Source organism: Microcaecilia unicolor, chromosome 1, assembly GCF_901765095.1.
Source record: "Microcaecilia unicolor chromosome 1, aMicUni1.1, whole genome shotgun sequence".
Classification (NCBI taxonomy): domain Eukaryota; kingdom Metazoa; phylum Chordata; class Amphibia; order Gymnophiona; family Siphonopidae; genus Microcaecilia; species Microcaecilia unicolor.
The window spans coordinates 8,744,208-8,772,016 of NC_044031.1; the positions used below are offsets into that span (position 1 = coordinate 8,744,208).

At 49.4% G+C, this 27,809-nt stretch overlaps 1 protein-coding gene across 1 annotated transcript in view; it reads right to left on the bottom strand.

The window, feature by feature from the left end:
* Nucleotides 1-1,473: 1,473 nt before the first annotated feature.
* Nucleotides 1,474-27,809, bottom strand: part of LOC115462867 (oocyte zinc finger protein XlCOF6-like) — a 28,012-nt gene continuing 1,676 nt past the window's right edge. Inside the window, exon 2 of the mRNA XM_030192924.1 lies at nt 1,474-4,132. Within this exon, the coding sequence (XP_030048784.1) occupies nt 2,127-4,132 (2,006 nt within the window). The 3' untranslated portion in view covers nt 1,474-2,126. The remainder of the gene's footprint in view (nt 4,133-27,809) is intronic.

Genomic DNA, 27,809 nt, shown 5'->3' on the forward strand with positions numbered 1-27,809 from the left:
CATCCGGCACACAGGAATACATAAATAAATAAAAGCACATTTGTTTGGTCATTGTTAATGTATACGAACGCCAGAATGTGAACAGCGATGTTTGTGAAATAGACCTGCTTGCACCTCCACTGTTTTGCTTAAATTCCACTGCTAAGGTTTTATATTGAAAAATTTAATAAATATTTCATACATTTCACAAATATTTGTTGAACTGGAATAGTGAGACCAGTAACAAGTGTAAAATTGTTAGGAGAGAAACACTACCATTAACTCGAGTCTTATTAAAATGTAGAATTTCCCACAGAAGAGAAGGGGCCAGTCCACATTCAAAACACACCTATGATCCCGGAGTTCATATGTTATTTGCTCCATATTCACAACTCCCCATACTTTACAAAGCCCTTGTGTTACAGGAGGAGGAGTCAGACTTTTCCGGTTTCTCACAATTACACTTCTTTTTGCCCATAACATACCAGAAATCAGTCTTTTATACTTCTGTGGTATTATCCCATCAGGATCGTCTCCCAAGAGCATTCGTAATGCAGAATTAATTATAGGTGTATTAGTAATCTGTGAGTCAATTGGGAGGACTTGTTTCCAAAAGTGTAGGGGCAAGTCCACCACATAAGTTCAAGTGTCCCTACTTTATTCCATTGCCTCCAACATAAACCTGAAGCCTTAGACTCCCATTTCGGCATTTGGTTTCACTTTTGAAAGGATGCTGTGATGCAACGTGAGGTGTCATTAAAGGGCTCAGAATGTAAGTTTCTGTACCTGGAGCTCTTCCATTACGAAAGCTTTTCCCATACACAAAACGTACATATGGTTTTACTCCCATGCGGATTCTCTGGTGCATAGTAAGTTGGGTTTTTTTTTTCTCATCAAAGCTACACCACACTTGCTACATGTAAATAGTTTCACTTATGGGGGCAGTGCGTCCACCTTGGTCAATTTAGAAATGAAACTGACTCTTAAGCTAAATTATGTGGAGTACAACCTCAATGTCTTGAACTTACTCCTATCTTAGTATAGGCAACTTCTCAAAGTGTGTTTGAAAATTTCTTCAAGCCTGTGGCACCCAACGTGATGGGAAATATTACTATAGCTCATTTCCACATTATCTTGGTCTCTGCCTACCAGTGCTTGATACTGGAAGATTTTCTCTCTGTCTCCACACAATTCATAAAGCAATCGCTCAGGACTGACACTTCTATAATCAATCTTATTCTGGTGTTTTCTTATCACTATGGCCGGTTTTCATGCATCCAGCTTTGTATTGGTCAGGATGGGGATATTCCAGGTTATCATAATCTCTTTGCTCAGTTTTTTGAAGGATCATGATCCCGATGCTTTTCCGATACACTGATCTTCTAATTTTATATATTTACAAGAATTTGATATACTGTCCCATTGCATAGTGATATTTCTAGGCAGTTTACATAAAATACATTTTAAAATACAAAATAAGCAGAGAAAAGGAAAGAAAAGAAAACTCAAGAGTTTACAGAGTTTCCAATGAATGAGATGCGCCACCTTGCTATGTCTTTCTGTATAAAACTTTTCTGCCATCAGCACTTCACAGCCAGCTATGAGATGTTGATTGTACCATTTTTTTCTCTATTCGCTGTGAACCATCGAGTCCATAATCCGCAACCCTGGGCTGCACCTATCAATCTCTCATCCATAGTTTTCAGTTCTCCTCTCTTTAACCATTCATGTGTCCGGGCTTGATCCTTGTACATTTCCTGGAGTAACACTTATCTTTCCCACTATATTTGTGCATTCTGACAGAAGCTTTACCACACCCTGTGCATGTACATGGTTTCACTCCTGAAATGGGATATATTTTTTTGGTGTCTTGTTAGTTTTCACTCATAATTGAAGGTTTTACTACACTCAACACATGGAAATGCCTTCAGTCCTGTGTGAGTATTCTGGTGTATTGAAATTTTCCCTTTTCAATAAAGCTTCTGCCACACTCAGTATATGTAAATGGTTTCTTTCCTGTGTGGATTCTCTGGTGTGTGGTCAGTCTCCTTTTTCCCATTAAAACTTTTTCCACATTCATTACATGCAAATAACTTGACTCAGATGGCAGGTGTATGGTCAATGTTGTCTTCTCATTAAAGCTTTTACTACATGTCTCTTGTGTGGATTTTCTGGTGTATGGCCAGTGTTCCCTTCCTCCTAAAGCTTTTACCACACTCAATACATGTAAATGGCTTCTCTCCTGTGTGGATTGTTTGGTGTGAAATCAGTGTTACCTTCTGAATAAAGCTTTTACCACACTCAGTACATGTAAATGGCTTCTGTCCTGTGTGGATTGTTTGGTGTGCAATCAGTGTTGCCTTACAAGTAAAGCTTTTTCCACACTCACTACATGTAAATGGCTTCTCTCCTGTGTGGCTTCTCTGGTGTCTGGTCAGTGCTTGCTTCAAAGAAAAACTTTTACCACACTCAGTACATGTATATGGTTTCACTCCTGTGTGAATTTTCTGGTGGACAGTTAGTTTTTGTTTCACAATAAAGCTTTTCCCACATTCAGTACATGTAAACAGGTTCACCCCTGTGTGGATTCTCTGGTGTATGGTCAATGTTGCCTTCCAAGTAAAGCTTTTTCCACACTCACTACATGTAAATGGCTTCACTCCTATGTGGATTGTCTGGTGTTTGGTCAGTGTTTGCTTCAAACGAAAACTTTTACCACACTGACTACATGTAAATGGCTTCACTCCTGTGTGGATTGTCTGGTGTGTGATCATTGCTAACTTCCGAATAAAACCTTTACCACACTCACTACATTTAAATGGCTTTACTCCTGTGTGGATTCTCTGGTGAGTGATCAGTGCTACCTTCCGAATAAAGCTTTTACCACACTCACTGCATGTAAAAGGTTTCACTCCTGAATGGATTCTCTGGTGTCTTTTGAAGTTTCCCTTCGCTGTGAAGCTTTTACCACACTCAGTACATGTAAATGGCTTCTCTCCTGTGTGGATTCTCTGGTGTATGGTCAGTGATCCCTTCCTACTAAAGCTTTTTCCACACTCACCACATGTAAATGGTTTCACTCCTGTAAGGATTGTATGAAGTCTGGTCAGTGGTTGCTTCATACTAAAGGTTATACCACATTCACTAGATGTAAATGGCTTAATTGTGTGGATTCTCTTGTGGTTTATGAGGTGTTCCTTCTGACTGAAGCTTGTATTACACTCAGCGCAGGTAAATGGTTTTATTCCTGTGTGGATTCTCCAGTGTCTACTGAGTTCTCCCTTCTGACTGAAGCCGTTACCACACTTAGTAGATGTAAATGGTTTCAGTGCCTGATGAAGTCTCTTGATTTCCTGAAATTTTGAAAGGTTTGCCTTCCTGCAAACTATTTTTTCAGATTTAGTAGATGTGTCCGATTCCTCGCCCGTTTGAGTTTTTTGATGATCTGCGACTGCTTCTTTTTGACTAAAGCTTTTTTGACATTCAGTACGTGAAACTGATCTCTTTCCTTGGTGAAATTTTGCATTTTTTGTAAAATTTTCTTCCTTGTTGGAGCTTTTCTCACATCCAGGACATGAAGATATTCTCTCATCAGTGATGTTTTTCTCATGTTTTAAAATGTCTGCTTTGTTCGTAAAGCTTTTCCCATGCTCTGTACTTGTACACATTCTAGTTTCTTTACTAGTTTTCTTGTGTTGCATTAGCTCTTTCTTCCTACTGTAACCTTTCCCACATTCAGAACATGTAAAATGTTTCTCTTTTATGCACGTTTTCTGTTGTCCCTGTCGTTCTCGCTTTTGACTGACGTTTTCCTCACTGTCCGTACATATAGATGGTCTCTCTTCAGTATCAGATCTATGATGTGAGTTTGGAGTTAAATGATTGCTAAGGAACATCTCACAAATATCACATGAACAGCTTTGATCGCTCATCTGGTGTCTCGCCTCTTCCCTTGTCTCTATGATATTACTGGTACTGTTTTCACACAGAGCTGAGCCTCCTTGTGAAGGTTTTTGTTTTTCCTTTTCTCCCCAGTCAGAACAGGAATAAGTCTGCTCGGTCTCGCTTTCTGATAACATCTTTTCCCCTTCAGGCTTCTCACTGAGCTTCCAGTTATGTGTCTCTGTATTACTCTTTTTAGGCTCCTCTTCTTCTAAATGAAAAAAAAAAGAGCATTGTGTATTATTGTAGTAATACAAATCCCCTTTCTAAATTTACTACCCCCTCCCTGATGGAAATACAACATACAAGAAAAGCGGAAGAGACCAAAAGGGCCAGACTGAAGACCGATAGTAAGAGCACCAAAATCATTTTATTAGGACCCAACACGGTCCGTGTTTCGGCCGAAAAGGCCTTCCTCAGGGGTCTTCAAATTGACGTATACAATTGTTGCCTCCAAGGTTGCATGAAATGAAAAGAATGAACTGAGCACAAGACGCTGGTGCTATCCGAAGCGGGGCATAAACACTAATGCTTCTCTATGCAACCTTGGAGGCAACAATTGTATACGTCAATTTGAAGACCCCCGAGGAAGGCCTTTTCGGCCGAAACACGGACCGTGTTGGGTCCTAATAAAATTATTTTGGTGCTCTTACTATCGGTCTTCAGTCTGGCCCTTTTGGTCTCTTCCGCTTTTCTTGTATGTTGCTTGTGCGTTTTGCGGGAGATTTGGACCCTCTTTGGTCAATCTCGGAAATACAACATATCCAAGCTAATCATTACCAGAGGTGCAGACAGAATATATGAACACATTCAAGTTGTTATTTAAAAGTTCCTTTTTGGTCTTTCGACATAGGCATAAGAATAGACATCGAGTCCTGATCCTGTCTCCAATAGTGGTCAGTTACTATCCCCTCTCTGCTGGATATACAACATACCCAAACTGATTATTACCAGAGATGCAGATAAAATAGATGATCTCCAACCTGAAAACTAGAGTGGGGACATCGCTGGACAGATGGCAGGCGCTCCCCATATCACTGATGGGAAGGGTAACATTATACAATATGATTTTGTTCCCAGTCTGGGTTTATGCATACCAAATGATGCCCATGTATCTACGGGGTAAAGACGAAAGGTGGCTGCATGCAAAATTAAATAAATTTCTATGGCAGGGGAAACGGGCGCGCATGACAATAAAAAAAGCAATGTTGCCCCGGGAAAGTGCACTTACTGTCAATAGCGAGCGGCAGGCGCCATCTCTCAGATTGGTTTAGGAACACAGAGTATTTTACGGTCACATCATCAGAAACACAATGGTTCAAAGGGCAGCATTTTGCGAGCTGGCTGCAGGCACCGGGGGGGGGGGGGGGGGGGGGGGGCAGGCGCAGAAGTTGGGCCCAGTAACCCCGATATTTAAACCTCTGCGACAAACCTGGAGATGGTTATGTACATTTTTTGCACTTAACAATTCAACCACCACCATGCTGCCCATTCAGGGGAATCTGGATTTTCCAGCGGGGAGTACTTCAAGAACATTCCAGACCTGGGTAACTAAAGGGGTGAGTTATGTGTATCATGTAGTGAATGAGCAGGGCAAGATAAAGCCATTTACAGAACTTTGTAGAGAGTTTAAATTACCCAAGACAGATATGTTTGCATATCTACAGCTGCAGCACTACGTACAATCACTGCCGAGAGAGGCTCTGACATTGGACACTTGGGAAAGTTTTAATGCCATGCTTGGGTTGGACGCCCAGGCCCGAGAACCACTGACATACTTCCATGCACATCTGAGAGATCAAACAGATCAGTTACACCGAAGTGGCGCAGCAGTGGAGCATGGAACTGGGAATACGAGTTCCCCAAGAGCAACTGGAAACAAGCATTAAGAGGATTTACCAACTAACTGAAAATGTGAATTGGTGGGAAACCCAGTATAAATTCATATTTCGTCTCTACATATCACCACTCAGAGCATTCAGGGACACCCTGAGAGAGACAGATTCTTGCCCGAAGTGTGACATAGTAACATAGTAGATGATGGCAGAAAAAGACCTGCATGGTCCATCCAGTCTGCCCAACAAGATAAACTCATGTATATACCTTACCTTGATTTGTACCTGCCTTTTTCAGGGCGCAGACCGTACAAGTCTGCCCAGCAGTATTTCCCACCTCCCAACCACCAGTCCCGCCTCCCATCACCGGCTCTGGCACGGACCGTAAAATTCTGCCCTCCACTATCCTCGCCTCCCAACCACCAACCTCTCTTCCCCCACCTGCTCCACCACCCAATTTCAGCTAAGCTTCTGAGGATCCATTCCTGCTGCACAGGGTTCCTTTATGCACATCCCACGCATGTTTGAATTCCGTTACCATTTCATCTCCACCACCTCCCGCGGGAGGGCATTCCAAGCATCCACCACCCTCTCTGTGAAAAAATACTTCCTGACATCTTTTTTGAGTCTGCCCCCCTTCAATCTCATTTCATGTCCTCTCGTTCTACCGCCTTCCCATCTCCGGAAAAGATTTTTTTGCGGATTAATACCTTTCAAGTATTTGAACGTCTGTATCATATCACCCCCGTTCCTCCTTTCCTCCAGGGTATACATGTTCAGGTCAGCAAGTCTCTGCTCATACGTCTTGGAATGCAAATCCCATACCATTCTCGTAGCTTTTCTTTGCACCGCTTCCATTTTTTTTAACATCCTTCGCAAGGTACGGCCTCCAAAACTGAACACAATACTCCAGGGGGGGGCCTCACCAACGACTTATACAGGGGAATCAACACTTCCTTTCTTCTGCTGATCACACCTCTCTCTATACAGCCTAGCAACCTTCTCGCTACGGCCACCGCCTTGTCACACTGTTTCGTCGCCTTCAGATCCTCGGATACTATCAACCCAAGATCCCTCTCCCCCTTCACCCCAAGATCCCACTTGGGACATATGTTTTGGACATGCCCAAAAATACATAGGTTCTGGAGAAACATGGCTGAGCATGTATCAGCAATATGGAAAATCCCAGGTGGCATCATTCCCCAAAGCAACTTTTTAACACATTCACTATACAAGGGCAAGCACCTGTTGGAATAAAGGCGTTCCTACAGAGGGCAAGCTTGATGGGGAAAAAAAGCAATCTTACAAGTTTGGTTAACAGAAGAATACCCCACGGTCAGCCGATGGTGCTCATTGATGATCCAAATGTGCTCACTAGAAGGCAAAAGTATAACAGACCTTGCTTCGGACAAAGGGGACTTATTTTGTAAAACCTGGTCTCCATATTGGGACACCCTGACCAGTGACTAGGAGTAGAATACTGAATGCCTGAGACCTGTGGGAGGAGGGAAAGGGAGGGGGGGAGGGAGGGAGGGGAGAAAATATGAAAAACTGTTGGAACCGAGATTTCCAGAAATGATAATGGATGTAGAAATGTAAAGCCTATTGGTTGTAAGTTTCAAGTGCAGAATGAATAATAAACATGATTTAAAAAAAGAAATGGATGATCTCCCTCACTCAAGTTGATATTTAAAAGCTCCTTGTTGGTCTTTCCCAGTGGCGTAGCCAAGGGTGGGCTTGGGTGGGCCCAGGCCCACCCAGTACCAGCATGGCTATAATGTGGCTGGCAGGGATCCCCAAGCCCCACCAGCTGAAAACTCGAAACAACTGTCCCTCCTGCATACCTTGTAAATAGCAGATCTTCGCCTGCAGTGAGCAGTGACTGATGCATACTGCTCGCACCGGCCCCATAGCCTTCGCTCTGATGTATTCTTGCCTAGGCGGAAACAGGAAGTTGCATCAGAGGGAAGGGTATGGAGCCAACATCAGCAGTGTGTATTAGTTGCTGCCCGTTGCCGGTGAAAATCTGCTACTTAAAAGGTATTCAGGAGAGGGAGGATATTTGAGAGACCATATGGCATGCAGGTGAGAGGAGAGACCACATCATCTGTGGGATGAGGCGGGGTTCTTCTGCCCACCCATCTTGGGCCCAGGCCCACCCAAACTTTGGTGTCTGGCTACACCCCTGGTCTTTCCACATTGGTATAACAGCCATCGGAGTCTTGATCCTGTCTCCAATAGTGGGCAGTCTGGTCACAAGTGCCTGGTAGATCCCAAACAGTAGATCTAATTCTCATGATTCATTTTCCAGTGACGAGCAATGGCTCTGCCAAGTCTACCTGACTAAAAATGTTTTTATGGACTTTTCCACCTCTTTTGAACCCCTCTATCGTAGTTCCTTTGACCACATCCTCCATCCCGGTCCACAGCTTAGTTATGCACTGCAGGTAATCGATATTTCAGTTATCATACTGTGGTTTTCTGCAAGATGGCTGAAAAGTTAGTTTACATTGAGGGGAATAATCGAACGGCGCCGGCGATCTCTATGGGCGGCCATCTCCGGTGCCGCAAACGGGTGGAGCCAACCGTATTTTCGAAAAAGATGGCCGGCCATCTTTTTCTTCGATAATACGGTTGGGCCTGGCCAAATGTCAGAGATGGCCAGGTTTGGGATTGCTGGAATCGGTTTTCAGCCATAATGGAAAATAATGACGGTGATCTCAAACCCGGTGAAATCCAAGGCATTTGGTCGTGGGAGGAGCCAGCATTTGTAGTGCACTGGTCCCCCTGACATTGAAACAGGTGGGAAAATCAGGAGACGAAAGGCAAACTTTGGTTCCAAACAAGGCAACTTTATTGCTAGCAAGTGAACAGCACCGAGTAGTCTCGGGACACTGTGTGTCATAAATCATCTGACACTTACATTTATACTTCCCTACTGGGCCTGCGCATTTGGCCCCTTACACATCACAACTGGCATGCGCAGTAAACTTTTGTAGTTCTTACAGTACAAAATTGTAGTCCCAGTACATACTCACGTCATAACACTGAAATGATACTGGCAAGAAAAACGAAACTTAGCAGCTTATTCTTCACACACACACAATGCTCCTTTCTAGCACAGGAGATAAGGTTCGGCTCAGGAATGCAGGGGGTGTCAGCACCCTCCAAGGTCGCGTTGCTACATGCAAGCTAGTCTTGTATAGGCCTTGCAAACTACTGTTACAAGCTATATGTCTAATAGTCCTGCATTCTGTCCTTACATTAGTAAACAACAATCTTTTTTCGTTAGTAACCAGTAAAACTGGATAAGGCACAAATGTCCAGTGCAGTAATAAGGTGTGGCTAAACAGCCAAAAGCAGAGGTAGAGTGCATAAGTCCATCAGTAGGCACAAAACATGAGGTTGTCCTGTTGTTCAGCAGTATTAGGGTAGTATTCGGCGTTCCACTCCTTCATTCCCCCCTTTTGATACTTGAACATCCATTCTGGTGGAGAGTATCACCTCCATGAACCCTGAAAAGGAAAGAAAGGACAAGGATAGTCAGCGAGGGAGGCAACAGGCGAGCCCTAAGCCCTTGCGCAGCCGTTGGTTGCTTCGCCGGGGTTGAGACGGAGGGTCCCTAGAGGAATCCCCCCCCCCCTTTGTAGCCGGTCTTTTGCTGGCACAAGGGTAATGGCCCATTAAGTGACTCAGGGGGTGAAAGGTGCACGTCAGCCACAAGATGCTTCATCGTCAGCTTCATCAGACTGGGGAATGGGAGAGTACATCTGGAGAGCCATAAGTTGGGCAGCAGCACGGCGGTCAGCGATGCTTTCCATGGTGGAGCGGAGACACCTGAAAACTAAGGGAAGAGATAAAGGAATTAGTAAACAGGACAACAGAAACAGGCCACCCATGACAAGGAGGCCTTGCAGGCTCCCGGAGGTTGGCAACCAGCTAGTTAGGGAGGAAGTCCAGTCCCACGCGCTGTTCCAGGTCTGGACGGGGACGTGGGCTAATTTGACCATCCGGTCAGTTATCTCTTTGATGACATGGCTCTGGTCATCAATCTGTAAGCAGCAATTACTGAGGTTAAACTTGCCACACACCCCGCCCTCCTGGGCTAGGAGGTAGTCAAGAGCCAAGCGATTTTGGTAAACTGCGGTAATGAGCTTAGTGTTTTGTCGGGCTAGGATATTGAGGGCAAAGGCCGAATCGTTAGTAAGGATTTCGAGCACGGCCTGTAGGCGAATAATGCGATTCAGCATATAGATAGGGGTGCGGTACCCGTATGTACCATCTTCAGCCCATGTGGCCGGTCCATAGTAATGAATGATGCGTTCTGGCGGCCACTCGTTGTCTTTCCAGTCTCCAATTTGGACTTTGGGCTTGGTGTTTAGAAAGGACCGTTTACGTCTGGCAGGGTTATCTGGCCCTTTTTCCACGTATAGGGGGATACCCAAAGTTTCGCCAATTTGCAGGGGCAGAAGGAAAAAGCTAGGTCGAACAGTGCCCAAGAGACAGGTACCGTACCAGCGGGCCGGGAGCTGTTCGTAGGCCCTGCGCCCACAGATATAGTAGTAGCCCCCCGGGGCTACCCACTTGAGGGAGGCGTTTCCTCCGTATGTCCATGTTGTGTTCAAGGTGGGTTCTGTCCAGATAGGTTCCGGGGCGGGCAGGTTATCCGTTTGCCACCAGGTCGTCCGGCTCCCATTATACTGAAGAACCCCCGTGCAAGCAGAATCTCCCACTGGTACAGAGTACCGCTTCGATGGCGCTCGACTAGCGCAGAGGGTACCTATGATATTTGTTCTCAAGGCCCATTCGTACGGCTTCGGCCTCTGGGGAAAGGTAATGTTAGTGGTGTTAAGTGCATCCCATGTTTGCTGTCGGATCTCTCTCGCTTCCCAGGGCCATTGTTCACCCATGTCGGTGCCTCCACAGACGAAACAGTTGGCAATTCCCAGGGAGAGGGCAATGTTCTCGGCCAAGTTAAGGAACATATTCCGGGCTTCTGGGGAGATGGGGAACTTAGTCTCGGTCTGTTCAGCACGAGCAATTTCATCGAATACTTCTTGGTAGCCGACAACAGTAGTCTGGTAGTGCGTAGGAGGCTTTGTTTCGAGGCTCTGATATATGGTAATATATGTCAAGGGATCCATTCCTCCACCGTCAATGCCAAGGCCCCACGTCCCTCTCCATGGCATATCGTGTCCTCGAATGGGCCAGTCTAGGGACACATAGTTACCAGAACCTCGACGAAACTCGCCTAGGCCGGTGCATCCGGCATATCCTCCTCCCGTATAAGCACATACTCGGTCCCAGCCCGAGGCTCGAGTGTCACCGGCGCATGGGAGCCAAACCCACGGGGAGCAGCATCTCATGTCTGGACTGAAAGGGCAGACATACTTGTGGTCGTTCACATATGCCTGACGCCAACTCTGGCTACCACATTTACGAGACCAAGGGTGTTTGTCCATGGCGGCACAGACGTCGAAGGTTAGGGTTGCTATAGTTTGGATGCCACCAACGAGGATGCGAGTGGAATTTACGTAATATAAAATGCCATCGCCCTCGACTCCCGGGGGCCCGGCCACATACGCAGGGAGTCCTACGCTGAGGGTGACATTGTAGTATCTTGGCTTGGTAGGGCTATGGCAGATAGTGAGATTGCCTTGGAGGCATCTGTGGAACTGTTGGAGGCCATTCGGGGTAATGAGGGCACAAGTCGGGAGAAGCTGGCAACCGCCTTCTGGGGGCTGCGTCTGGTGGATGAGGGTGGTAACCAGGTGATATCCTCCCTCTATACGATGGCGCACCAGGCGCAAACATTCGGTGCAATTCTTGCTCAGGGTGGTAGGATAGCTCGGGACTGCACACAGGAGAAGGAAGATGTTCAGCATTATAGATTTGGTGGGAGGTATCCGAGCTTTTGCAGCAAGAAGATAATGAGGCCCACGATGAAGGCTGCGATAAACAGGGAGCCAAAAACGCAGTGGGTCCAGAAGCTGAGTTCCTGTTGCTGGGCAGGCATGAATCTGGTGGTTCACGTCTTTCTTAAGGTCAGCCGTAATGGAGCGTCTGGATGGTGATGAGCAGTCCAACGCTTCGGGGTGCTGTTAGTGGGAGCGGCAGGTTTCAGTCGGGTCCAATGTATCCACACCGAGCTTCCTGCAATTTTAACAGCGGTTGGGGTCGTTAGGAGAACAAGGGAGGGCCCCTTCCATTTGGGCTTTAGACAGTCAGATTCATCCCACTCTTTTACCCAGACCTCATCTCCTACCCTGAACCGATGTGTGGGACTGGTGAGAACCAAGGGAGCTACTCTTTCAGTGTATTGCTGGATGTCTTGCACTACCTCATGTAATGCTTTCATCTGTTTCACTAAGGAACTCTCGCCCTGTATCTGCAAGGAGTCGGGAAAAGAGGGTAGTGGTGGTGGCCTAGCATACATCATCTCGTAAGGAGTAAGGCCGGTAGCCTTGGGGGTACACCTAAGATGCAGCAAGGCCAGTGGGAGCAGGTCGGGCCATTTGGCTTTTGCTTCTTGGCATAGCTTGGCTAGCTGGTTCTTCAGGGATCGGTTGGCCCTCTCCACTACTCCACTGCTTTGGGGTCTCCAGGCACAATGCAACTTCCAATCGAGGCCCAGTCTGGTACTGAGCTGTTGTGTTACTTCGCTGGCGAAGGCGGGACCGTTGTCAGAGTTTATTTGCTTGGGGAGACCGTATCTGGGTAGGATTTGATGAAGCAGTAGGGAGGTGACTTCTTTAGCCATTTCCGTTCTAGTGGGCTGGGCTTCAATCCATCCGGTGTAGGTACACACGGCGACGAGGATAGCTTTGTAGCCTCGTGCCGGGGGCATGTGTGTAAAGTCAATCTGACAGACTTGGAAGGGGCTAGTGCCTCGGAGAACATGTCCTGGCATAGGACCGGGCCCCGTTCGAGGGTTGTTCCGGGCACAAGCTGCGCATCGGTTGGAAGCATTTTTGGTCCACAGGGACAGTCTGTTGATGTAATAAGTTTTCTCAAGTAGGCGCCCCAGAGCGTCTCTGCCCAGGTGGGTGCGATCATGGGCCTCTTTGGTCACTGCCCAGGCCAGGGCTTCGGGTATCCATATGCGCCCGTCCTGTAGTATCCACCATCCATTGCGTGACTCCAGGCCCTCTTGTCGGGCCCACTCCGTTTCTTGGGGGGTGTAGATAGGGGTCTCTGCGGGGAGCTGGACGACGAGTACGGGGTCAGAAGGATGAGATGAGTAAGGGAGCTGACTTGCCCTTTTTGCGGCATCATCCGCCCGCTGGTTACCACGGGCGATAGGGTCCGTCCGGCCGGTGTGGGCCCTGCAATGCATCACAGCTACTTTCTTTGGCTTCCAGACTGACTCGAGTAGTTGGCAAATCTCAGTGGCATTCGCGAGTCCTTTTCCTTCAGCTGTCAGAAATCCCCTCTCCTTGTACAAGGCTCCATGCACCTGGAGGGTGAGGAAAGCGTATTTGGAGTCAGTGTAAATGTTAACAACTTTTCCTTCAGCCCACAGGAGGGCTTTGGTGAGGGCGATCAGCTCCGCTTTCTGGGCTGACGTTCCGGGCGGCAGGGCCATAGCCTCGATCACGTGGTCCTCAGATACAACAGCATAGCCAGCTCTTCGACTTCCCTCTATTACTTGGCTACTTCCATCGGTGAACAGGGTGATGCCCCCTTGCCAGGGTTGGTCCTTGAGATCAGGTCTGCTAGAATGCACTGTGGCCATTACCTCCTCACAGTCGTGTAATGGCGGTTCAGGGGCCGGGAGGAGGGTGGCAGGATTGAGGTTGGTCGTGTCCAGGATCCGCACCTCCGGATTTTCGCACAGGAGGGCTTGGTATTTAACCAATCGGGAGTTGGTCATCCATCTAGGTCCGTGGCTCTCGAGTAGGCCGCGGATGGTGTGGGGTGTGGTCACAAAAAGTGTTTGGCCAAACGTGAGTTTGTTGGCCTCATGTATCAGCAGACAGGCCGCTGCAATGCTTCGGAGACAGCCCGGCCATCCTCGTGCCACGTTGTCCATGCTCTTGGAGAGGTATGCTACAGGGCGCTGCCAGGTGCCGATCAGTTGGGTGAGGACTCCAAGTGCCAGTCCCTTCTTTTCGTCGACGAACAAGTGGAACGGCTTAGTCACATCTGGCAGTCCGAGCGCTGGTGGGGCCACAAGGGCCTCTTTGAGGTCCTGAAGGGCTTTCAGTTCGTTTTTCTCCCACTGGAGGTTTTGGCCCTCGAGTTCAGGTCCTTTTAGCTTGGCGTACAGATCATGGGTCAGAACAGCGAAGTTGATGATCCATATCCGGCAGTATCCAGCGGCTCCGAGGAGTGCTCGCAATTCCTTCTTATTCACAGGGGTGGGTTGGTTGCGGATAGCTTGGGTTCGGGGGGTACCGAGCCTTCGGGTTCCTTCTCGGAGGCGAAACCCCAGATACTCGACTTCGATCTCGCATATCTGGGCCTTTTTGTGACTGGCTCGGTACCCCTGGGCTTCCAGGGTTTTCAAGAGGTAAAAAGTAGCTTCTGCACAGTCCGTGTACGTTTCCCGGGCCACCAACAGGTCATCCACGTATTGGACGACCGGCCCGTACTCATCTTGGTACCTTTTCAGGTCCTGGGCAAGCTGGTCACCAAAGAGGGTGGGGGAGTTCTTGAACCCCTGAGGAAGCCGGGTCCATGTATATTGCTGCTTGGTTCCCGTCTGTAAGTCTTCCCACGTGAAGGCAAACAACTTCTGGCTGTCGGCAGCAAGGGGGATGGAGAAGAAGGCGTCCTTCAGATCAATGACACTATACCACTTGGTCTGGGATGGCACTTGGGCTAAGATGGAGTAGGGGTTTGGTACGAGAGCAACTATGTCGGCCACCTGGTTGTTGACTTTCCTCAAGTCCTGGACGGGTCTGTATTCGGAGGTTCCTGGCTTCTTGACGGGCAACAATGGGGTATTCCACGCGGATCTGATCGGTTTAAGGACCCCTTGTTGGAGGAGTTTCTGTAGATGAGTTTGCATACTATGCCGGGCTGCATAGGGGATGTGGTATTGTCCTTGGTTGACAACTTGAGCATTTGGTTTGAGTTCAATCCAGATGGGGATAGCGTTAACGGCCAGTCCTCCGGGGTTCACTTCTGCCCATACACCAGGCACTTCATCCATTATGGCTCGCCTCTGCTGGGCAAAAGGGGTATTCTGGTCGTAACGGCAGCTGCCAGGCCCTACGGTTGGGGGAGCGTGTAGTCTCCATTCTTCCCTCACCGGGCAGATAAGTGTCACTGGCCGATCTTCAAAGCGAGCTTCCACTTCACCCGTGGTCTTGAACTTCAAGGTGGCCTGGAGCTTACAGAGTAGGTCTCGACCAATCAAGGGGACTGGACATCCAGGGATGTGTATGAACTGATGAGACACCATTGTCCCTCCGATCTGGACTTGGCGTTCCTTGAGGAGGGGGGCTGCAAGGGATTTCCCGGAGGCTCCCACAATTGGTATAGTTTCTTTCGTGGCTGGGGCTATGGCGGTGGTGATAACAGATCGCTGGGCCCCCGTGTCTAGTAAGGCCTTCATAGACTCTGTCCCCACCCGAATTTCCACCAGAGGGTCAGTGGGGACTCTGCCCTCCCGGTTTCTTCATGCTGTGCTGTCTCGGGTAGCGTCCACAGCCATCTGCCATTCCCTCCGGTCATCCCGTCCTCTATCTCTTCGGCCCCTTCCCCGGCCTCGTCTGGGGGCCCCTGTACGGTCGCCCGTCTCCTCCTCTCTCTGCCGGTCCCATGGTTCCTCTTCTCTCGGGCTGTCCCGTATCTCCTCTGGACAATCAGCCCACCAGTGTCCTTCTTGTCGACAATTTGCACACTGGTTACGTCCTATGGGGGACCGCGTTCCTCTTGTTCTTCTGCCCCTCCCCTTTGGTCTAGACCTCATCCGTTCTTCCAGCACCGTGGCCAACACATCTGCCTTCTCCCGCATCCGCCTGGTCGATTCCTTTCGGGCCTCCGTCTTCTCTTCCTGGTCGCGATATCCGAATACACGATCCGCTATAGCTTTCAGTTGGCTGAGGCTCATCCCTTCGAACCCCTCCGTTCTCTGCAGCTTTCTTCGTATATCCGGTGCCGACTGGCTAACAAAACTCATAACTACGGTTGGGAGGTTCCTGGGGTCTTCGGGGTTTATCGGGCTGTGCCTTCTAAATGCCTCCATAAGCCGTTCCAGAAAATCCCCCGGACTCTCGTCCTTTTGTTGGACTACACTGTGAATTTTCCCCATATTGGTAACCTTCTGTTTCCCCTTCTTTAAGGCGGCCAGGTACGCCTGCTGGTATCGGCGGATAAGGGTTTGGCCTTCAGCGGTTCGGTAGTCCCACGCAGGAGCAGCGAGGGGCGCCTCCGTCTCTATTAGATTCTGTAAGTTGGCATGGGTGGGGTTCGCATCCCGGACAGCTTGCTCCATATTTTGTTGTAACAGGCGGCGTTCTTCAGTGGTCAGGATGTGGGCGCTCAACTGCCTAAGGTCTCCCCAAGTCGGATTATAACTGTATATAATGCCTTCCACCAGCTCCACCAACTGCTCGGGTTTCTGGTCGTAGGACGGCCCATGCAATTTCCAGTTATACAGGTCGGCACTTGAGAAGGGAACGTGGCTATAAACTGTTGATTCAATGGGCTGGCCCCCCCCTTCCGCCGGGTTAGGGGTATAGGTGGTAGATTGTCGAACTGGGAATAGGTTAGTGGCTCCCTCTTTCCTGCTCGAAGGGAGGGCGTTGCGCGGACTCGATTGGGGGAACCGAGTAATGTTCTTCACAACCCGTTTACTCTTCCGTATGGTTGCGGGGCCCGGTAACTCAGGTGAGTCTGGACGGGACGTCTCTCCGGCCTCCGACTCTGACCCGGAAGCATCATCGTTATCCGGGCCCTCCTCCAGGCTCGCGATGTCGGGGTATATCGGGGCATACGGCGGTGGCGCGATGTCGTCTTCGTATGCTTCCGCCGTAGCAAGTATCGGGGCCTTCGGAGGCTTCTTTTTGGGCAAACCCTGAACTTTCCCTAGGGTTTCCTTTGGGGGTTTCATTCTAGAAAGTGTGTTGGTCGTACGGGGCGTAGCTCCTACCTTACCAATGGTAGCAGGGGGCGTGGTCTCAGTGGCTTCAGCGCTAGGGGCGGTAGGCCGTATGGGGGCGGGCCCTGCGGCCTTCTGAACGGCAGCGGTTGCCGAGCTTTGGAGAGCGAAGGCATGGGTCGGCAGGGCCTTAAGTTTAGTTTTCCGGCCCTTTCTCTGCTTTACCACCATGAGGGCGGCCTTTTCTACCTTCCGTTGGGCCCAAGCCGGCGGGTCCCGGACTACATCCAACCACGCTTCTATGTATGGGATGTCCTCGGGACAGCCTGGGTTTCCCTCAACTATGACAATATTCATGACCGCCGCCACTTTTTCATACTCGAATGACCCTCCCGGGGGCCATCCGGCAATTCCAAGCCCTGGCCACATAAATTGACATCTCTGTATCATCCCGGCCCTGCTACATTTATCTTGGTCGAACACTTCGCTAAAGTGTTCCGTCATTAAGTCTAACGGTGAAGACCCACCCCCGCCCATCCTAACCTGAGTGCCAAAGGACAGGTGACGGACAAAGGGGGAAGGGGCGGTGGAGGAGTAAGGGGTCTCGTTCCACCAGACACAAAAGGGTCAACACTCGGCCTGACCAGGACGCGGTCGCCCGGCCTGGAACTGCAAGCCCATTCACACACTTTCATACGCCACAAGAAACCCTCCCGTTCGCCGCTCGGTTTCGTCGCCGGAGCCTAGTGAGTTTCGGGACCTAGTCGTATACCAATAGTCCATATTAGTCACTGGCTAAAAGAGGGTGATCACGCCTCTTCTTCGGTCCTTACTGGGCCGGTCACTACGTAGAGTATACTCGCCTGTCCGCCGGGGTCGCAGGCTGCGCCGTCGTACGCTTCTTTCTGAAATAGAAAAGGTGCCTTGCCGGAACCACACAGCCCCCTCTACAGTCAGGCGGAGTTGATCGACCCTCCTCCGGGAGATGGACGCTGAAATCAGCGGTGGCCACTCACCAGCTTCTCGGGTGGGGATCGATAACCTGACCCGACCACAGTGGGGGAGGGGAAGAATATAATCCGATTCCCCTTTCTACTTCTGTCCCATCTGGGTCGCCAATGAAACAGGTGGGAAAATCAGGAGACGAAAGGCAAACTTTGGTTCCAAACAAGGCAACTTTATTGCTAGCAAGTGAACAGCACCGAGTAGTCTCGGGACACTGTGTGTCATAAATCATCTGACACTTACATTTATACTTCCCTACTGGGCCTGCGCATTTGGCCCCTTACACATCACAACTGGCATGCGCAGTAAACTTTTGTAGTTCTTACAGTACAAAATTGTAGTCCCAGTACATACTCACGTCATAACACTGAAATGATACTGGCAAGAAAAACGAAACTTAGCAGCTTATTCTTCACACACACACAATGCTCCTTTCTAGCACAGGAGATAAGGTTCGGCTCAGGAATGCAGGGGGTGTCAGCACCCTCCAAGGTCGCGTTGCTACATGCAAGCTAGTCTTGTATAGGCCTTGCAAACTACTGTTACAAGCTATATGTCTAATAGTCCTGCATTCTGTCCTTACATTAGTAAACAACAATCTTTTTTCGTTAGTAACCAGTAAAACTGGATAAGGCACAAATGTCCAGTGCAGTAATAAGGTGTGGCTAAACAGCCAAAAGCAGAGGTAGAGTGCATAAGTCCATCAGTAGGCACAAAACATGAGGTTGTCCTGTTGTTCAGCAGTATTAGGGTAGTATTCGGCGTTCCACTCCTTCAACATGCCAGGACACCAACTGGGCACCCTAGGGGGCACTTATAAAAATGTTTAAAAAAAATTAAAATAGCTCCCAGCTGCATAGCTCCCTTACCTTGGGTGCTGAGCCCCTCAACCCCCCCCCCCCAAAACCCACTCCCCTCAACTGTACACCATTACCGTAGCCCTTATGGGTGAAGGGGGGCACCTAGATGTAGGTACAGTGGGTTTTTGGGGGGGGGGGATTGGAGGGTTCCCATTTACCACAATACTCCAGGTGGGGCCTCACCAAGGACTTGTACAGGGGCATCAACACCTCTTTTCTTCTGCTGATCACACCTCTCTCTATACAGCCTAGCAACCTTCTTGCTACAGCCACCGCCTTGTCACACTGTTTCGTCGCCTTCAGATCCTCGGATACTATCACCCCAAGATCCCTCTCCCCCTCAGTACCTATCAGACTCTCACCGCCTAACACATACGCCTCTCTTGGATTTCTACTCCCTAAGTGCATCACTTTGCATTTCTTGGCACTGAATTTTAATTGCCAAACCTTAGACCATTCTTCTAGCTTCCTCAGATCCTTTTTCATGCTTTCCACTCCCTCCCACTCTGTTGCAAATCTTAGTATCATCCGCAAATAGGCAAACTTTACCTTCTAACCCTTCGGCAATGTCACTCCCAAATATATTGAACAGAATCGGCCCCAGCACTGATCCCTGAGGTACTCCACTACTCACCTTTCCCTCCTCCGAGCAAACTCCATTTACCACCACCCTCTGTCGTCTGTCCGTCAACCAGTTCCTAATCCAGTTCACCACTTCGGGACCTATCTTCAGCCCATCGAGTTTATTTAAGAGCCTCCTGTGGGGAACCGTGTCAAAAGCTTTGCTAAAATCTAAGTAGATTACGTCTTTAGCACGTTGATGATTTAATTCTCCAGTTACCCAATCAAAGAATTCAATGAGATTCGTTTGGCACGATTTCCCTCTGGTAAAACCATGTTGTCTCGGATCTTGCAACTTATTGGCTTCCAGGAAATTCACTATCCTTTCCTTCAGCATGGCTTCCATTACTTTTCCAATAACCAAAGTGAGGCTTACCGGCCTGTAGTTTCCAGCTTCTTCCCTATCACCACTTTTGTGAAGAGGGACCACATCCGCCGTTCTCCGTGATTGCAACAACGTCTAAGTCTGCCTCCAACATCAGGGCTTGAAGGTCATGTACTTTATTGCTTAGAGTACGAGCATTTGTGGCCATCGCTTTCCATCTATATTTCCTGGTATGTGTTTCAACATTAGTGATTTGGAGGTGTCTTTTCACCTTCATATCTTTTTGTTCCAACTTTATTGCTTTTTCCTCTGCCTCAGTTTTATTTTTAGGAGCATCACAGTGCTGTAATGGAGCAAAAGAATTCTTTAGTGGCAACACTTGTGCGGGTGGATGCTTCTGTGTCACCTGACGAAGTCTGCCTGAGCCTACTGTGAACCATCTGTTCTTATGTGGTTTTATTCTTTGAGGCAGTGGTGAGAAGTTTTTATTGTGTGCAGTCCTAGAAGCTGCTTTAATTGCATCCAATTCTTGCATTACTTTACTGAGCTCTTGTTGTAAACTAGATAGCTGAAGACAGATAGGACAAGCTTTAAGTCTCCAGATGATTGGCCTTGAAACTAAAGCACCACAATTATTGCAGAGAATAAAAGTCATCCTCATTGGTTGAAATGGGTATGAACAGATTTACTATGTTGTGGTTAACAGTCTGCAAGACTGCCTGTGTATGACTGAGTAAAGTTAATGAGGTTTGGTTTGTCTATAAATGAGTGGAAAACCCTGGGGTGGGTGGGATTATAAGTCTCAATGTGTCAGCTAAATGCTGTTATCAAGGCAATTCTCTGGATGGGACCAGAAATGGTACAGTCTGGTCAAAGAATTTTCAAATGATTTAACTTTCAAAATTGCCCTAGAATATAAAACTTTACTTGTTGTAATATAAATCCAGATATTCCCAATAATTATATCAATTTCAACAATGTAAAATGCACTTTAGAGCCTCAATACAATGCAGTTTAAACAGCCTCCGTCTCTATAAGAGCTTGGCAGAAAGAGAAAGAAAGAAAATAAGAGGTTTCACAGGGCAAATTAATTAATTAAGCAATAAGCATTAAATGAAAGAGAATATCAGGTATCTCACCAATAGCCAGAAAGCTGCCCAAACTGCCTAAAACACAGCAGCCAGACTCATATTTGGAAAAACGAAATACGAAAGCGCCAAACCCCTAAGAGAAAAACTACTCTGGCTCCCACTAAAAGAACGAATTGCGTTCAAAGTTTGCACCCTGGTCCACAAAATCGTTCACGGGGAAGCTCCAACCTATATGTCAGACCTCATAGACCTGCCTACTAGGAACGCAAAAAGATCAGCACGCACATTCCTCAATCTCCACTACCCCAGCTGTAAAGGAATAAAATATAAATCCACATACGCATCCAGCTTCTCCTACATAAGCACGCAACTATAGAACGCACTACCAAGGGCCACAAAAACAATGCACGACCTGACAATCTTCCGAAAACTACTGAAAACCAACTTGTTCAAGAAGGCATACCATAATGATTCACCCTAACCACTAGATAACTAGACTTTACATGAACTAGACAAAACTGAACTCTTTACACTAGACTGACAACCTTCGCTGCTACTACTGAAAGTTACGCAATACGCACTAACGCTTTATTTCTCATGCCGAAATGAACTTTCTATTATAGCTGATTATCTAATTAATTTTGTAATTCACTCTATCATCTAGAAACTTCAATGCAATACCACTGTATTATTCTACTCTAACGCAAAATCACCTGTAATTTTCTATCCGGAAATAGCGATCGCCATTACGGCATAATGTAAGCCACATTGAGCCTGCAAATTGGTGGGGAAATGTGGGATACAAATGCAACAAATAAATAAATAAAATCTTTTTACTGTTTTGGGATCTTAACAGGTACTTATGACCTGGATTAGCCACTGTTGGAAACAGAATACTGGGCTTGATGGACCTTCAGTCTTTCCCAGTATGGCAACGCTTATGTTCATATCCCACTCAGGATTTTGTAGACCTCTACCTTAACCCCACTTTAGCCATGTCTTTTCCAAGCCTTTCCTCATATGAGAGTCATGTTATATTGGTTGCCCTTCTCTGTACCTTTTCTGCTTCCACCACCCTCTACTTTCAACCTGTTAACCACTTCCCAATCCACACCAGAATATCGCCTCCTATCCTATGGCTTTTTAATTTTCTCAGAAGTCTCATGAGGGATTTTGTCAAAAGCTTTCCGAAAATCTAGATACACTACTTTAACCGACTACCCTTTATCCACATGTTTATTCAGGCCTTCAAAATATTGAAGAGGCAAGGTTTCCCTGGCTTTTAGCTTTATCATATCAAACATATGTAAATGAGACGTGACCGACTCACCTGCAAATGCGCAGTAGAGTCCGAACGTTCAGAGCAACAGTCTAGAGGTGCGGCGACTCCGCCCCGAACGCCTGGCGAGTTCCACTCCCCCTCCCTCTGAAGTTTAGACGTCATCCAAAGGCGGGGCGACTCCGCGAGGATGGTGTGAGGGGAGGAGCCATGGCGGCGCTGACGACTGACGTTTCACCCCAAGAGGCGTGGCCCCGGACACCCACGTGAATCGCCTTCCTCGCCTCTGATTTGCGGAGCCCTGAGGGGAGGAGCCGTGGCGGCAGTGACGACTGACGTTTCACCCCAAGAGGCGTGGCCCCAGACGCGGAAATCGAGTGCCGGCGGTTTTGGGGAGAAGGACATGGGGGGAGCAGGGTTGCTGGACATGGGGGGAGGGCAGAGGAGAAAGTAGGCTTGCTGGACATGGGGGGGAAGCCAGGGGAGAGAGGAGGGCTGCTGGACATGGGGGGAGGGCAGGGGAGAGAGCAGAGTTGTTGGTGGTGGGGTGGGGTGAGAGGGGGGGGCCATAGGAAAACCAAAAACTAGCCCGTTGTTACGGGCTTAACGGCTAGTCCTATATAATAAAACGCACCTCCAACCTTCTGCAGCTTACTGCTTTGACATAAGCCTTGAGGCATTCGTGCTTCTGTCTCCCACTTCCGAATGTGTCACCAGCGACAGTGCCCAATCACAACATAGCAGCATTTGGAACGTTGGCGACGCAGTTTCAGCCCTTCACCACGCCCCCCCCCCCCCCCGAGGTCGCTGCCCCTCACCCCTCCACCCCCCCCAGGTTGCCACCGCTCCCCCCTCCCTCCCCCCAAGATCGCCGCAGCCACTGCTCCACCCTCCACCCCCCCCCCCCCAGGTCGCCGCCGCTCCCCCCCTCTGTCCGACATCAGCTCAGCTGCCATTTCCAGCCACTGCTGCTTCTCCTGTTGAGCAGCAGCGGCCGGTACAAAAACAAAAAAAAACAACTTAAACCTGAAAAAATGAGAGTGGGGTTAAATGGGCAGTATTCACAATGGAGAAGGGTAGTTAGTGGGGTTCCTCAGGGGTCCGTGCTAGGACCGCTGCTTTTTAATATATTTATAAATGATTTAGAGATGGGAGTAACTAGCGAGGTAATTAAATTTGCTGATGACACAAAGTTATTCAAAGTCGTTAAATCGCGACAGGATTGTGAAAAATTACAAGAAGACCTTACGAGACTGGGAGACTGGGCGGCTAAATGGCAGATGATGTTTAATGTGAGCAAGTGCAAAGTGATGCACGTGGGAAAAAAGAACCCGAATTATAGCTACGTCATGCAAGGTTCCACGTTAGGAGTTACGGACCAAGAAAGGGATCTGGGTGTCGTCGTCGATAACACACTGAAACCTTCTGCTCAGTGTGCTGCTGCGGCTAGGAAAGCGAATAGAATGTTGGGTATTATCAGGAAAGGTATGGAAAACAGGTGTGAGGATGTTATAATGCCGTTGTATCGCTCCATGGTGCGACCGCACCTTGAGTATTGTGCAGTGCTTTTTTTGTAGAAAAAAAGGTGCCGGTACTCATTGTGGGTGGGGTCACCACATATGGCTCCACCCCTATGATAGCTACACCCACATTGGCCACACCCCTTATAGCAGCCATGGCGCATATAAACAGACATCATTGAAAATATACTAGTATAGGAGAAAGAAATAACATGATTTTTTTCATTATAAATAATTTCTGTAAGCTGCTACAGCTCCAGTATACCCAGTGCAAAATAAGACAACAGATGTAAACACTAAAATGAAAATAAAATGATTTTTTCTACCTTTGTTGTCTGGTGACTTTGTTTTTCTATCCATATTGGTCCCAGCCTCTGATTCTGCTGCTCTCTATCTGTTCTCTTAACTCCATTTCTAGAGCTTCCTTTCCATTTATTTCTTTCCTTTCCTCTTCTTCATTTCTTGCCCTACATCCATAAGTAAAAGCTGGATCCTCCTCTGTGGAATTGACTGGAGGAGGTACAACATGGATCCAGCTTTTGCCTATTTTCTCCATCCAAGTGCAGTTTTTCTCCTCTCTTTCCTTTCCCTCATCTCCATCCATGTGCATCTTCTTTTTTTCTTTCCTCTGCTCCATCCATGTCCAGCATTTCTCCTCTCTCTTCCCTCCCCTGTATCCATATAAAGAAATAATTCTCTCTCCCTCTCCTCCATCCAAGTGCATTTCACCTCTCTCCCCGCCAACCCCTCCATCCATCCATCCATCCATCCATGTCCAGCATGTCTCCTCTCTCCCCTGCTCTCTCCTCCCATGTCCAGCGATTCTCCTCTGTCCCCTGTCCTCCCCTGCCATCCATGACCAGCCATTCTTCTCTGCCCCCTGTCCTCCCCTGCCATCCATGACCAGCCATTCTTCTCTGCCCCCTGTCCTCCCCTGTCATCCGTGACCAGCCATTCTTCTCTGCCCCCTGTCCTCCCCTGCCATCCATGACCAGCCATTCTCCTCTGTCCCCTGTCCTCCCCTGCCATCCATGACCAGCCATTCTTCTCTGCCCCCTGTCCTCCCCTGCCATCCGTGACCAGCCATTCTTCTCTGCCCCCTGTCCTCCCCTGCCATCCATGACCAGCCATTCTTCTCTGCCCCCTGTCCTCCCCTGCCATCCGTGACCAGCCATTCTTCTCTGCTCCGTCCTCCCCTGCCATCCGCGACCCATTCTTCTCTGCTCCGTCCTCCCCTGCCATCCGTGACCCATTCTCCTCTGTCCCCTGTCCTCCCCTGCCATCCATGACCAGCCATTCTTCTCTGCTCCGTCCTCCCCTGCCATCCGCGACCCATTCTTCTCTGCCCCCTGTCCTCCCCTGCCATCCATGACCAGCCATTCTTCTCTGCCCCCTGTCCTCCCCTGCCATCCGTGACCAGCCATTCTTCTGCCCCCTGTCCTCCCCTGCCATCCATGACCAGCCATTCTCCTCTGTCCCCTGTCCTCCCCTGCCATCCATGACCAGCCATTCTTCTCTGCCCCCTGTCCTCCCCTGCCATCCGTGACCAGCCATTCTTCTCTGCCCCCTGTCCTCCCCTGCCATCCATGACCAGCCATTCTCCTCTGTCCCCTGTCCTCCCCTGCCATCCATGACCAGCCATTCTTCTCTGCCCCCTGTCCTCCCCTGCCATCCGTGACCAGCCATTCTTCTCTGCCCCCTGTCCTCCCCTGCCATCCGTGACCAGCCATTCTTCTCTGCCCCCTGTCCTCCCCTGCCATCCGTGACCAGCCATTCTTCTCTGCTCCGTCCTCCCCTGCCATCCGCGACCCATTCTTCTCTGCTCCGTCCTCCCCTGCCATCCGTGACCCATTCTCCTCTGTCCCCTGTCCTCCCCTGCCATCCATGACCAGCCATTCTTCTCTGCTCCGTCCTCCCCTGCCATCCGCGACCCATTCTTCTCTGCCCCCTGTCCTCCCCTGCCATCCATGACCAGCCATTCTTCTCTGCCCCCTGTCCTCCCCTGCCATCCGTGACCAGCCATTCTTCTCTGCCCCCTGTCCTCCCCTGCCATCCATGACCAGCCATTCTCCTCTGTCCCCTGTCCTCCCCTGCCATCCATGACCAGCCATTCTTCTCTGCCCCCTGTCCTCCCCTGCCATCCGTGACCAGCCATTCTTCTCTGCCCCCTGTCCTCCCCTGCCATCCATGACCAGCCATTCTCCTCTGTCCCCTGTCCTCCCCTGCCATCCATGACCAGCCATTCTTCTCTGCCCCCTGTCCTCCCCTGCCATCCGTGACCAGCCATTCTTCTCTGACCCCTGTCCTCCCCTGCCATCCGTGACCAGCCATTCTTCTCTGCCCCCTGTCCTCCCCTGCCATCCGTGACCAGCCATTCTTCTCTGCTCCGTCCTCCCCTGCCATCCGCGACCCATTCTTCTCTGCTCCGTCCTCCCCTGCCATCCGTGACCCATTCTCCTCTGTCCCCTGTCCTCCCCTGCCATCCATGACCAGCCATTCTTCTCTGCTCCGTTCTCCCCTGCCATCCGCGACCCATTCTTCTCTGCCCCCTGTCCTCCCCTGCCATCCATGACCAGCCATTCTTCTCTGCCCCCTGTCCTCCCCTGCCATCCGTGACCAGCCATTCTTCTCTGCTCCGTCCTCCCCTGCCATCCGCGACCCATTCTTCTCTGCTCCGTCCTCCCCTGCCATCCGTGACCCATTCTCCTCTGTCCCCTGTCCTCCCCTGCCATCCATGACCACTGATTATCCTCTCTCCCCTCCCCTCTCCTTCATGTCCAGCAATTTTCTCTTCCCTGCCCTCCCCTTCTTCTCCAGCCCCAGCATCAGACCCTCAGCCCCAAACCTCAGTGTCTGTCCTTGGTCCCTTTTTCTCCCAGCCACAGAGTCAGACTCTTCTCCCTAAATCAGCTCCCTTCTCCCAGCCCCAGCAAAATACCCTTCTCTCTCCTCAACCCCTAGCACCCAGCATGTGCCCTGTTCTCCCATCCCCAGGGTCTGCCATTCATCCAACCCCCACATCAGACCTTCTCCCCACCCGACGTCAAGATCCAGCGCCCCTGCCCCAGCTGCCCGCCCTCTTTGCTTCCCGACAGCCCTGCTTTCCGGTCCAAACCTCCCCCCCCCCCCCCCGCAACGCGTTTCAATCTTTTATTTATTTTTTTTACTTGCAGTCACAGCGCCGGCATTGTTGAGAGGACCAGGCTCGCCTCCTCATGCTTTCCTTCCCTTCGCTGTTCTGATTCGCTGCCTCTCAGTGTCCCGCCTTCCTGTGACGCGTTTCCTGTTTCCGCGAAGGCGGGACACTGAGAGGCAGCGAATCGGAACAGCGAAGGGAAGGAAAACATGAGGAGGCGAGCCTGGTCCTCTCAACAACGCCGGCGCTGTGACTGCAAGTAAAAAAAATAAATAAAAGATTGAAACGCGTCGCGGGGGGGGGGGGGAGGTTTGGATCGGAAAGCAGGCCTGTCGGAAAGCAAAGAGGGCGGGCAGCTGGGGCAGGGGCGCTGGATCTCGACGGGCGGCAGGAACGCAAGTCAGGAACCCTAGGGAAAAAAGGTGCCGGTACGCCGTACCGGCACGTACCGGCACAAAAAAAGCACTGGTATTGTGTTCAATTCTGGTCGCCGCATCTCAAGAAAGATATAGTAGAATTGGAAAAGGTGCAGCGAAGGGCGACTAAAATGATAGCGGGGATGGGACGACTTCCCTATGAAGAAAGACTAAGGAGGCTAGGGCTATACAGCTTGGAGAAGAGACGGCTGAGGGGAGACATGATAGAGGTATATAAAATAATGAGTGGAGTGGAACAGGTGGATGTGAAGCTTCTGTTCACGCTTTCCAAAAATACTAGGACTAGGGGGCATGCGATGAAACTACAGTGTAGTAAATTTAAAACAAATCGGAGAAAATGTTTCTTCACCCAACGCATAATTAAACTCTGGAATTCGTTGCCGGAGAAAGTGGTGAAGGCGGTTAGCTTAGCAGAGTTTAAAAAGGGGTTGGACGGTTTCCTAAAGGACAAGTCCATAAACCGCTACTAAACGGACTTGGAAAACTCCAAAATTCCAGGAATAACATGTATAGAACGTTTGTATGTTTGGGAAACTTGCCAGGTGCCCTTGGCCTGGATTGGCCGCTGTCGTGGACAGGATGCTGGGCTCGATGGACCCTTGGTCTTTTCCCAGTATGGCATTACTTATGTACTTATGTACTTTGTACTCCAGGGGCAGTGATGTCAGAGGTGAGAGGAGGAGCGGATGCAGAGCTGACAGCCGACGACTGCCTGCGGTGACCCACTTC